A 13,090-nucleotide genomic window follows, 5' to 3' on the forward strand; every position below is an offset into this window, starting at 1 on the left:
CCCTACAAATCCTTTAAAAAAAAAGTTTATTAATTTCTTCCATGAGTGAGACAAAGAGAAAGAGAGAGAGAAGGAGGAGGAGGAGAAACAGCCAGAGGCAACACCCCTGCACACACCCAAAGGATCACACCATGGTCCAATTCCAGCTCCAGCCATTCCTTCTTGGGCACCCATGTCCTGTGTTCTCAGGAAGGTCTCTGGACTGTGCCCGTGCAGGCCAGCCCCACAGGGCACCGCTGTTCGACCACTGCACAAGCACCCACGCTCCTATCCTGTAGTTCACACCATTTTGCAGAGCGTGGGGAATTCCTGGAACGCTCAAGTCACATAACGCTGGAGCTGGCCGTGCTATCCCAGGCCAAGGCACCGTCCAGAAGGCGTGCTCCACTACCTCCCCGCTTTCCAGCTTGGACCACTCACATAAGCTCTGAGTCTCTGTCCACGCGGCTCTAAAAAGGGGAAACTCGGGAAGCAAAATGATAGGCTGAATGAGAAAGTTCTCGGTCCACTGCCCAGACCAACAGGACCTTGGTGCCGGTATTTCCTCTTCTGAGCTCTGACACAGTTCCCTCCTCACTAAACATTAAGTGCGGCTTGCCTCTCCACTTCACGGATTCTCTCCCACTGGGTAGATGACTCCGCTACGGCTTACTCGCTCTTTCACGCACTCCTCACACAGTCACTGGGGTCTGCTCCGAAGGCAGTTCGCCACGGGATGGGCACACGAAGATGGCTCTTGCCCTCAGGAAGCTTTCAGCTCAGTGGAAGAGACTGGAAAAAATGAGTGAACAAACCAGCGAACTGGTTTGTTCAATTTATGGGGCAGGTGATGAGGGAAAAGATCAGGCATGGGGAAAGCTCTGAGAGGAAGGAACACTTGGAACTGCTCTCAGGCCCATAAACAATCGTGAGTAAGCCCGGAAGGGGCTGGCTCCATGGCCTAGCGGTTAGAGGAGGAGGGTCCTTCATGGCTGACCATGCAGTTCGAGTCCCAGGCCCAGTGGCTTAAAAAACATGTAGGATGCATGTGCATGTGCCTCAAACCCTAATATGATGGAGAAATGGAGGAGGGACTGCAGTGTGACCATGCACCATTGTGAGGGGCGCGTTTCCCTCCCTTTTCTGCCTCTCTCTGATGAGCGATTTAAAATAAGTAAACAAATAAAGTGGCCAGGCGGGCCAGCAGTAGTGCAGTGGTAAAACAGGGTGCTCTGTTGAGGTAGACCCCATGGGAAGGTTGGGGGTTCAGGCCTAGAGAAAGCCTAAGTGAGCTGGGAATGGGTGCACGACTGATCTGGGCTGACGGGAGCTGGGTGGACTGCAGTGTCAAGGCCCTGTGGAGGATGCGGTTATTTCTCTTTGCTCCTCTTACTCATGGAATAAGCAAACTTAGGGGAAAAAAGAGAGAATGGCCCAGGAACCTAGAGAGGAGGATACATGTTTGGATCTCATTTTAAATACATTAGCGGTCCACTGAAGAGTCTGTTTTCCCGTACTCCACAAAACCAGTTCTGCAGATTTCTCATATCATTTATGTACACACACACGTGCTATTTCATCTATGTACATAAAAATAAAGTACTCATATATAAGACGTATGTAAATGTTTATAATACTTACCAAACCACGACATGTCAGGGTACATTAGAGCATACCGACATAACAGCAAAGGTGATTAACGTTAAAATAAAAAGGGTAAAAGAAATCGACTTCAGTTCTTCTAGGTAAATACATTTTTAGTTAAATATAATTTGTTTTAGTTTTATTTTATTTATTTCACAGAGTGGGGAGACCAGCAGACCCCAAAGGACAACCACAGTTCAATTCCAAGCCTCAGAGGTTTAAAACCTATGACAGAAGCATGTGCATGTCCTCAAAATACTTTATTCTCTCTTTCTCTCTCTCTCTCTGGAAAGTGCATATGCCTTCTGGCAATTAAAATGTTTGGAAAAAAAGGTGAAGGAAAAATAGAGACCTTCTCAGACAAACAAAAACTCAAGAAATTCATGACCTGCAGGCCTACCTTAAGATCATCAAGGGAAGGTTTCGTTTGGGTAAAAGGAAAATGACGTCAGATGCTTAGATCTACATGAAGGTACGAGTGCTATAGAAAGAATCAATGAAGGCTAAATTAAATCTTATTTTTCTTACTCTTAACTGATCTGAAAAATAACTTTAAAAATGAAATAATAATCATGTACTAGGTGATAAAAGCATGTGAATAGTTTAATGAATAACGGCAATGTCATAAGGGACAGGTGGGAAGAGCTGGGAATATGCTGCTAAAAACTACCTGCATGGGACCAGCAGTTGGCGTAATGGCTGTCACTGGACTCCCATGTAGTTGACCACAGTTCGAGTCCCGGACCCGGTGGCTTAAACTCACGCCGTACACATGTGCATGCGTGCCCAAGATCCCGAGAGAATGAAGGAGAAGGGATTACGGCGTGGCCATCCCCCCTGGGGGTTGATTTCTTGCTTTCTGTCTCTCTCTCTGTCTTTCTGGCAAGTGCACGTGCCCTATAGCAAAAAATCCTCTCAAAAAAAAAAAAAAACAAAAAACAAAAAAAAAAACAAAAACAAGAAGTGGGCAAACACTACACATTTTACCTTATAATTGTCATACTATTCACTTACACTGAACTTAACCTATAAACAAAAGCAAGCCTTTCATTCACTCAAATCTTTCCGCCTGGCATCTCCTATACTTAATGTTACGTACTTAGTGTTCCTCTGCTGTGCATCTCTTCATGTTTTTTGGTTCGTCTTTTGATTTAGCTTTTTGAGGTAACACTCTTTAATCTGGCTATCCTCTTGGCCTGCTGCCTGCACGGTGGATACACATACCTTGTCTCTGTTCAAAGAGGTGAATAAAATACTCAGCGTCTGACAGGCAGGTTCAAAGGCCTGTGGAAGACTGAACATCCCATATGTGAACATCCATTAGTTAATAGTTATTAAAGATAATTGGCACTTACTGAACATGACTGTGTGCCATGCACTGCTCTGAGTATTTTACAGGTCATGACCTATTGACTCCTCACAATAACCTTAGGAGGCAAGTACCACTATTATGCACACTTTTCCAAATGAAAAAGGCTAGGCACTGAGAAGTTAATTGTCCAAGGTCAAAAAACGCTATTAAGTTGGCCACTGGCTTTGACTTCACGTGGGGGGCCCTTAACTACTAGAATATACTGCCTCTCAATTTGGAAGTAATAAAATGGTATTTCACCCCAACAGTAAGAAATGACACTTTATACTTTTGTTTAAAAAGTAAGTTAGCTAAGGGCCTGCCAGTGGTATAGCAGTGAGGTAATGTTCTGTGATGCTGGAGCCACATGAGTGTGTCACGGGTTCGAGCTCCAGGTCCTCCCAGTGCATGAGTGTACGTCCCTAATTCTGGCTGGCTGGGACCAAGGGTAGAGCACAGCATGGGGACCCTGCTGGGTGTGCCTGTCTCTCTCTGTTTCTCTCTTCTCTTCTGAAAGAAATGGACAGATAAACTTCTCAAGGGAAAAGGAATTTAAATAAATGTAATCTTTTTTCTTTTTAAAATTTTGCCAGAGGTATGTGTGCAGAGAGAGAGAGAGAGAGAGAGAGAGAGAGAGAGAGAAGGACAAAACACGTCACATGGAGAATGGTCACACTGCAATCCCTTCTCTTCCATTTCCCCATCTGTTGGGATTTTGGCCACACAGGCACATACACCAGATGTATTTTTCAAGCCACCACATTTGGGACTCGAACCATGGGGTTGGCTATGTGGGATCTAGCTGCCTTAGCCACCAGACCAAGAAACTGGTCCAACTTATTTCTTTTATTATTTTTTAAAAATTTATTTATTTCTGGGACCAGCAGTTGGAGTAATGACTATGTCGCTGGACTCCCATGTAGTTGACCATGGTTCGAGTCCCAGACCAGTGGCTTAAACTCACTCTGGGCGTGTGTGCATGCGTGCCCAAGATCCCAAGAGGAGAATGGAGGAGAAGGGATTATGGCGTGGCCATCCCCCTGGGGGGTGATTTCTTGCTTTCTGTGTCTCTCTGTCTCTGTCTGGCGAGCGCACGCGCCCTATAGCAAAAACCTCTCAAAAACAGAAACAAACAAAAAAATTTGTTTATGTATTTCTTGAAACAGACAGACAGACAGGCAGCCCCCACAGGGCTTCCACACTGTGATCTACCCCTGGTAGCATCCGCTGGCCTGGATCACGGGTACATGCGTGCACCTAGTGTGCTATGGAGGCCCCTGGCCCCTACTCTTATTTTTAAGGAATAAATGAGGTTGACTGTACTTCATACCCAAGAGGCACACGCCTTAGTAAAACCCTTAGACAACTCTGTTTCTGGAAAGGGTTCAGGGAAGGCAGGGCTTCCCTGTGCTGAGGGCTGGGACAAGTGGGGCTGGTGCAGGTACCTGAATGCGCTGAGGTGAGGCTACCGCTGAGTCGGTGGAGATTATCTGGATGCGCGGGGAGGGGCTGGTCATCCCTGGAGATTCTGGCCGTGAGGTCTGCGGACGTGGTACCTGTGGGAGACAAGTGGCATGGATCACAGGGGGTTCAGAAAGATGCCCAGTGGTGGGCTAAGGACCACGCTGTTTTCACTGTGGCCTTGAGTGATAAACTCGTGCGGCTACCAGGTATAGACTCAGGACTCTAAATCAGAAAGATACTGCCATAGGACTGTCTCCCCCAAAATACAACCTTGAATTAGCTCTTTCTTCTTTTAGATTTTTCTCATAAGGCATGTGCAAAACAGAGAAAGTGAGAAATCACTCCCTGGGAGGATAGCTAGAGACATAACAGACTAAAGTAGTTCCTTTTTTTTTTTTGGAGAGGTTTTTGCTATAGGGCGCGTGCGCTCGCCAGAAAGACAGAGAGAGACAGAGAGACAGAAAGTGAGAAATCACCCCCCAGGGGGGATGGCCATGCTGCAATCCCTTCTCCTCCATTCTCCTCTCTGGATCTTGGGCACACATGCACATGCGCCCAGCGTGAGTTTAAGCCACCGGGTCTGGGACTCAAACCGCAGTCAACTACATGGGAGTCCAGTGACATAGCCATTATGCCAACTGCTGGTCCCCAGACTAAAGCAGTTCTAAAGTTCAAGAAACATAAAGAAAATCCAAAAGAATTTTTAGTTCTACTCTGCCCAACTTTTATTTTTTTTGAGAGACATTTTTGCTATAGAGAGCATATGACTGCCAGAGAGAGAGAGAGAGAGAGAGAGAGACAGACAGACAGACAGACAGACAGAAAGTGAGAAATCACCCCCTAGAGAGGATGGCCACGCCGCAATACCTTCTCCTCCATTCTCCTCTGGGGATTCTGGGCATGCACGAACACACGCCCGGCCTGAGTTTCAAGCTTCTGGGTCTGGGACTTGAACCATGGTCAACTGACTATGTGGGAGTCTAGCAATGTAATCATTATGCCATCTGTGATTTAAAAATAAAAAAATTCAACAACTATGAATAGAAGGAAAGTTCTCACCCTAATAAAGGGTGTCTACGAAATACTCACTGCTAACATCGTATTTAATAGTAAAAGACAGAAAACTTTCCCCTAAGAGCAGGATGCCCACTCTTACCACTTGTACTCAACACTGCACTGGAGGTTCTAGCCACGGCAATTACACAGGAAATAAATGCAACTAGATTAGAAAGAAACAGTAAAACTACTTCTATTTGCAGGTGACATAACCTCTTCCTTTTCCCAGGCTCAGAATTTTGGGCATGCAGGCACGCGCAGGCATGATTTTTCAAGACACTGAGTCTGGGACTCAGACCGTGGAGTTGGCCGTGTGGGATTGAGTGCCTTAGCCTCCACATTACATACTGGTTCAGGAAGAATACATTTTTCTTTTAGTTCTATTCCACAGCACGGTGAAAATAGTGAACAATAGTATATTACTCCTTTTAAAATTGCTAAGAGTAAATTTCAAATGTCCTTAGCACAAAAATGCTATGTATCTGAGGTGCAAGATGCTGGCAGCTATCTGAATTATTCCACATTATATTCAGAAATCACAGTATCACTTTGTACCCCGTAAGTGTATACAATCATAAATTGTCAACTAACAATAACAACAAAAATCTAGTGTGGTACTGGATAAAGTCATGTAGACCAATGAAAAAGAAAAGAGAACTCAGAAATACACTCTCTTATGGACATTCAAATGATTTTCGATAAGGGTATAAAAAGAATTCAACAGGCAAAAAATAGTCTTTTCAACAAATGGTGATGGGATGATTAGACACGAAAGGCAAGAGAATGAACCTAGACCCCTATCTTGTACTACACACAGAAGTTAAATTTACAATGGATCAGGGGGTCAACAGGTGGCGTGATGGGTAAGGGTGTTGGACTCCCACATAGCCAAATGTGAATGGAGTCCTGGACCTGGCAGCTTGCTTTCTCACTTTACCTTTCTCTCTCTTCATCTGTCCCTCTCTGGTGAAATGAAAATAAATTAAATAAGGGCCAGCAGTTAGCGTAATGGCTATGTTGCTGGGCTCCCACGTAGAAGACTGTGGTTCGAGTTCTGGACCCAGTGGCTTAAACTCACGCCAGGCGCGTGTGCGTGCATGCCCAAGATCCTGAGAGGAGAATGGAGGAGAAGGGATTGCGGTGTGGCCATCCCCCCTGGGGGGGTGATTTCTTGCTTTCTGTCTCTCTGTCTCTGTCTGGCGAGTGCATGCGCCCTATAGCAAAAACTTCTCCAAAATAAATAAATAAATAAATAAAATGGATCAGCTCTAAATTTAACAGTTAGAACTACAAAACCCTTAAAAATACACATGTAATTAGGTGATTGTGTCTTAGATGACACCAAAAGCACAAGCAACAAAAAACGATTGGAGAAAGAGGACAAATCAAAATTAAAAACTTTTTTTTCAAGAGAAAGCACTGGGAACAGCAGATGATGTAATGGTTGCATTGCTGGACTCCTAGGTAGTCGACTGGTTTGGATCCTGGCAGCTGGAAGCCCACACTGGGTATGTGTGTGTGTATGCTCAGAAACCCAAGAGGCGAGTGAGCAGAGGGGATTGTGGCATGGCCAACCTCACTCTGTAGCCTAGTGGTTAAGTGAATAGGATCCTGCTCGGCCAATCGTGGTTCAAATCCCAACACTGGAGGAAGCTGCCAGGCACGTGTGTCTGTGTGCCCAAAATCTTGATGGAGAAACAAAGGGAAAAGGTTTGCAGGATCATCATGCTCCATTTGGTGGTAATCTGCTCTGCTTCCTCCCCCTAGATGGTGAGCCCACTTGTTTTCTGGTAATTAGAAAAGAAAAGAAAAAAGAAAATGGACATTAACAAGAGTTAGCTAAGACAGAAACTCATAAGTAGCTGATAGGAATGTAAAACAGTATATCTGTTACCTGTCAGAATTAGCCTAAGTAAACTCATTTATCTGGAATATTTTGTGAGTTATTGAATAAAACTTGGGAACTTAAAAAAAAAAAGAAAGACAGACAGACAGACTTCCTCAGTAGGCACTGAAAAGGTTAAGTGAGCTAAAGTTGACCCCAGCAGCAGAAGATTAAAAATGGGGAGTAACCAATCAGATCTGCATTTACAATCCTTCATTTGCATGAAACACATCAATGGCAGTGTGGCTCAGGTAAACCAATCAGAACTGCATTTACAGTCCTTCATTTGTATGAAGATAGACCAGGGAAGGTAGAGGGCAGGAGCTATTCCACAAAAGAACCAGTTTTTTTTCTTTTTGGAGAAAGATTTTTGCTATAGGGCAAGTGCGCTCACTGGAGAGACAGAGAAACAGAGACAGAAAGCAAGAACTCACTCCCCAGAGGGGATGGCCATGCCACAATCCCTTCTCCTCTTGGGATTTTGGGCATGCACACACACTCACCCGTGAGTTGCAAGTCACTGGGTCCGGGACTTCATAGCAGTCCACCGACGTAACTATTACACCATCTACTGGTACCAAGAACCAGTGTTTTTACATTTTGGGAGAGGCACTGCTTTGGGAATTACCCTTGTACTGTCTTTGCATGTGCAAGTAATAAACTTCCAAACCTGACAAAGGGTCTCAGTAGCGTTGTTGGTTTGTGTTCACGATATAGCTACTTTGGGAATAACTGCTAATAGGGGTGGCCACATCACAATCCCTTCTCCTCCATTCTCCTCTCGGGATCTTGGGCACGCACGCATACGCGCCTGGCATGAGTTTTAAGCCACAGGGTCCGGGACTCAAACCGTGGTCGACTACGTGGGAGTCCAGCGACATAGCCATTATGCTAACTGCTGGTCCCGCCTGGACATTTCTTAAAAATTAAACATAGAGTTGCCCTATAACCCTGAAATTCCACTTTCAGATATGAAAGCCAAAAAAAGTCATGGAAAAATGGAATTTTAAGTTTATTTTGGTACAAAAAAAAAACAAAACTGGAAATCTATGCATAGTTTTTTTGTAGTACTCATTTTCCATGAAATTTTTTAAAGAGATTTTTGCTATTGGGTGTGTGTGTTAACTGGAGAGACAGAGAGACAGAAAGTGAGAAATCATTCCCAGGGGAGTGATCACACTGCGATCCTTTCTCCTCCTCCATTCTCCTCTCGGGATTCTGGGCACACTTGCATATGCAATAGGCGTGAGTTTCAAGCCTCTGGGTTCAGGACTCAAACTGTGGTTGGCCATGTGGGAGTCCAGCAATGTAACCACTATGCCACCTGCTGGTCCCCCCATTTTCTATGAGTTTTTAAGAAAAAGTTATATCTATATAAAAATTTGCACAGCAAGCAACGGTCAAAACAGCATTACTGGGAACCAGCAGTTAGTGTAATGGCTTTGTCGCTGGACTCCCACGTAGTCGACCGTGGTTTGTGTCCCGGACCCCATGGCTTAAAACTCACGCCGGGCGCGTGTGCGTGTGTGCCCAGGATCCCGGGAGGAGAATGGAGGAGAAGGGACTGCGGCGTGACCATCCCCCCTGGGGGGTGATTTCTCGCTTTCTGTCTCTCTGTCTTTGTCTGGCGAGCGCACGCGCCCTATAGCGAAAACCTTTCCAAAAAAAAAAGAAACAGCATTACTCATAATAGCCAAAAAGCAGAAGTAACCCAAATACCCATCGTGTGATAAACAGGTAAATAAATAAACGTTCGGTACTTCTACATAACGGAACATTACTTGGCAATAAAATGAAGTAGTGATGCATACTACTACATGGACGACCTAGTCATAAGTACCATTACATGATCCTTGTAAACGAGATGTCCAGAACAGGCAAATTCGCAGGGACAGGAAGTACATTAGTTGTTGCCAGGGGTTGAGGGGATGGGGGAAGGGAATAACTGCTAATAGGTATGGAATTTCTTTGGGGAATGATGAAATATTCTGGGGTTAGACAGTGGTGATGATTGCACGACCTTGTAAACATATTAAAACCCACTAACCTGTACATTTTTTTTAAAAGGTGGATTTTATTCATTTATGTGTTTACTGATTTATTTATTTTTACATTGCTATAGGGCATGTGTGCTGGCCAGAGACAGAAAGGGGAGAGAGGGGAAGTGAGACAGCATCTCCTATGAGGGATAATCATGCTTAAGCCCTTCTCCTCCATCTTGTCTTCCTTTGGGGACTTTGGGCATGTACGCATACATGACTGGCTTGTTTTAAGTCACCTGGCTCAGAACTTAAACTGCACACTTGGCTACGTGGGACCTAGCCACCTTAACCGCCGCGCCACCTGCTGGCCCCAAAGGATGGATTGTATGGTGCATCAATTATATCTCAATTTGAAAAAGATGATCATGCTATAGGTAAGCTCTCTCTTGGCTAAGAGGTAGGCAGGATGGGTACAATCATTTTACAGAAGGCTCGAAACCTGCCCAGCACCCATGTGTGTACACACACATATGCTTAGGCAGAAGGATCATACCATAGGAAGAGCCTATCTTAAAAAACAAAGAAGCAAAATAAAAACCAAAAACATTGAGAATATTGGTTGAGTCTAGTAATCCACAAATTAATTCTACTCTTTTCAGATATGTGGAATTATTTTTTCACTTATTTACTCATGATAGAGTGCATGTATGGATGAGAGAGACAGAGAGAGAGAGCGCGCGCACTCTTCAGGGTCTGATCATGCTGTTATCCCTGTCCTGCAGCCCATTGGATCTTGGGTACCCATGCTACGTGGCTGGCACGTTTCAGGCAGACCAGACTCAAATCAAGGTTTGCGTGGGATCGATTTCACTTGCGTAGCACAGTACTGCTGTGTCATGGAGCTGGCCTGGATATCTGGCACTGCTGACCAACACTAACATGCCACTTTTTTGATTTACAACCTCACTTTCAGAAGTTTAAAGGTGATTAACATTACCTGAGTACCCACAGGCTATGGAATCACAGAGCTGGGCTCTGAAACACATCCTATCACCCTGAACAGCTCACTCAAACCCTCTAAACTTCAATTTCTTCAAATTCAACAAGGACATATTGTTACTATTTATGGGACTGGTGTTAGACTCAATTAATAATTTAAGTATTAATTCCATTCAACAAATGGGAACCAGTGGTTAGCGTAATGGCTATGTCGCTAGACTCCCACGTAGTTCACCGCGGTTCGCGTCCCGGACTCGGTGGCTTAGAACTCACGCCGGGTGTGTGTGCGTGCGTGCCCAAGATCCCGAGAGGAGAATGGAGAAGGGATTGCGGCGTGACCATCCCCCCTGGGGGGTGATTTCTCGCTTTCTGTCTATGTCTTTCTCTGTCTGTCTGGTGAGCGCACGCGCCCTATAGCGAAAATCTCTCTAAAAAAAAAAAAAAAAGGTAGTTATTACTATTCTTACAAACTTCCTGAAAACTTCTGTAAAGCCTCAGTTAACAGTTTATAAGTATCTTTGCTATACATGATAAATTGCACTTTCTCGAACAAAGCTTTTAAAATTTTCTTATTAGAAAATAAAGTGTGGGACCAGCAGTTAGCGTAATGGCTATGTCGCTGGACTCCCACGTAGTCGACCGCGGTTCGAGTCCCAGACCCGGTGGCTTAAAACTCATGCCGGGTGCGTGTGCGTGCGTGCCTAAGATCCCAAGAGGAGAATGGAGGAGAAGGGACTGCGGCGTGACCATCCCCCCTGGGGGGAATGATTTCTCACTTTCTGTCTCTCTGTCTGTCTGGCGAGTGCACGTGCCCTATAGCAAAAACCTCTATAAAAATAAAAATAAAAGTGTAACAACACTAAACCCAACCTCATATCTGATGGAAAAATTAAGAACCAGGCCCGGTCTCCGTGGTGCAGTTGGTGGCCTGCTGGACTGCAGTGCTAGAAGCCACATGGGTAACTGTGAGTTGGGATCTCCAGCCTGCCCAACCAGAACCACTCCGAGTGTGTGTGGATGGATTGTATGGTGCTCAAGGTTTGAGAGCTGGAGAGTTGGGGAACGGGATAGTGGCAAGATCAAACCCTGTCAAGGGTATTTCTCTATTGAGAGTGCCCTAGCTGGGAAGGGTACTTGAATTATGACAGGAGAACTGCTAGCCACAAGGACTATTAACCATAGTCCAGGCCAGATGGTGATGCAGTGGTTAAGGTGGCTGGATCCCACAGGGCCAATTGCAAGGCTTGAGTCTCAGACCTGGCAGCTTCACAGACATGCTGGGCACGTGTGTGAACGTGCCTCAACTCCTGAAAGAAGAAATGGAGAAGGGAATGTGGTATGGCCATCACCCGTAGGGGTGCTTTCTCACTTTCCTTCTGTCTCTCTCTGGTGAGTGCGCACATGTCCTTGAGCAAAATATTAAACACACACACAGGGGCCAGCTGATAGCGAAGCAGTTATGTTGCTAGACTCCCACACGAACAACTGCATTTTGAGTCCCAGGTCCTGTGGCTTGAAACTCATGCCGGGCATGTGTGTGTGCGTGCCCAAAGATCCTGGGAGGAGAATGGAGAAGAAGGGATTGCAGCGTGGCCATCTTCCTTGGGGAGTGATTTTTCACTTCCTTCTCACCGTCTCTGTCTTTCTCTCTCTCTCTCTCCGGTGAGTGCACATGCCCTAAGGTAAAAACTTCTACAAAACACATACACACACAGTTATTCCAACGGACTCAAACCATGAGGTTTGTGTGAAAGCAGGGTGTGAAAGTATCTTTGGACAGACAACTTCCAGGGCACGGCCTCTCCACTCATACTTACAAGGGTAAACAAGCTGTTCTACTTCACAGCCTTTCTAAAGGCAACCAGACCTGCCCAGCACACATACGTTTACTGTCTGAGAGTTTAATAGAAGTCTTGCTCCTCTGGCCAGCCTTTCCTGAGCCCTTGGGTTGATATGCATGCCCTTCTCTGGGCTTTCTCAATCCCTGAATCTTAGCATTCATCACAGGGCTCTCCCTTTGTTGTTAAGGGCAAGAGGGGATATTTCCTACTTTTCCTTTTATCCTGCCACCACGCACACATTAGGCCCACAGGACTACTTAGTGGATGAAAACTTCTTACCTTAGGGAATGAATAAGAAATCCATTGCATAGCCTTTGACCCTGAGATTAGATGTCTGTTTACTCTGCCTGTCTGATAATCCTGCAGGTACAGCCTAACACCTGCCTTGACAGTTTATTACAGAAACCCAAAAACACGGGCTTCTACCGACACAGGTGGGCTTATGAGGCCGATGGGGCAGCTCATATCGTTTCACCATTCCGAGAACCTTCTCGATTCCATCATAGCATGACACTGCCTTCACAGCATTTTTTGGGGGAGAAATGATTGTTAAGAAAATTTTCTGTGGTTCCCATGAAGTCATTTGCTAAAAGATGAACATCCAGGTTGAAGAAGATACTCAAAACAATTGAGTTACTGCACAAATACTAAGCATCTTTCAATCTATGATTCCTGAGTTTTAGCTGTAACATTCCTATGGGTTATTAATAGCTCACACCTGGGACAGCAGATGGCGTAATGGTTACGTCGCTGGATTCCCACATAGTCAACCATGGTTGGTTTGTGTCTTGAACCTGGCGGCTTGAAACTCACACAGAGTGCATGCGTGTACGTGACCCAAATCCCGAGAGTTGAATGGATGAGAAGGGACTGGGGTGTGGCCATGCCC

The 13,090-nt window shown here is 45.3% G+C and overlaps 1 protein-coding gene across 1 annotated transcript in view; it reads right to left on the reverse strand.

The window, feature by feature from the left end:
* Positions 1-13,090, reverse strand: part of NR2C2 (nuclear receptor subfamily 2 group C member 2) — a gene marked incomplete in the record, with an annotated part of 89,571 nt that overhangs the window by 33,904 nt on the left and 42,577 nt on the right. Inside the window, 1 exon segment of the mRNA XM_027776665.1 lies at positions 4,420-4,530. Within this exon segment, the coding sequence (XP_027632466.1) occupies positions 4,420-4,530 (111 nt within the window).

This window comes from Tupaia chinensis, unplaced genomic scaffold (assembly GCF_000334495.1).
Source record: "Tupaia chinensis unplaced genomic scaffold, TupChi_1.0 Scaffold000704_1, whole genome shotgun sequence".
NCBI lineage: Eukaryota > Metazoa > Chordata > Mammalia > Scandentia > Tupaiidae > Tupaia > Tupaia belangeri.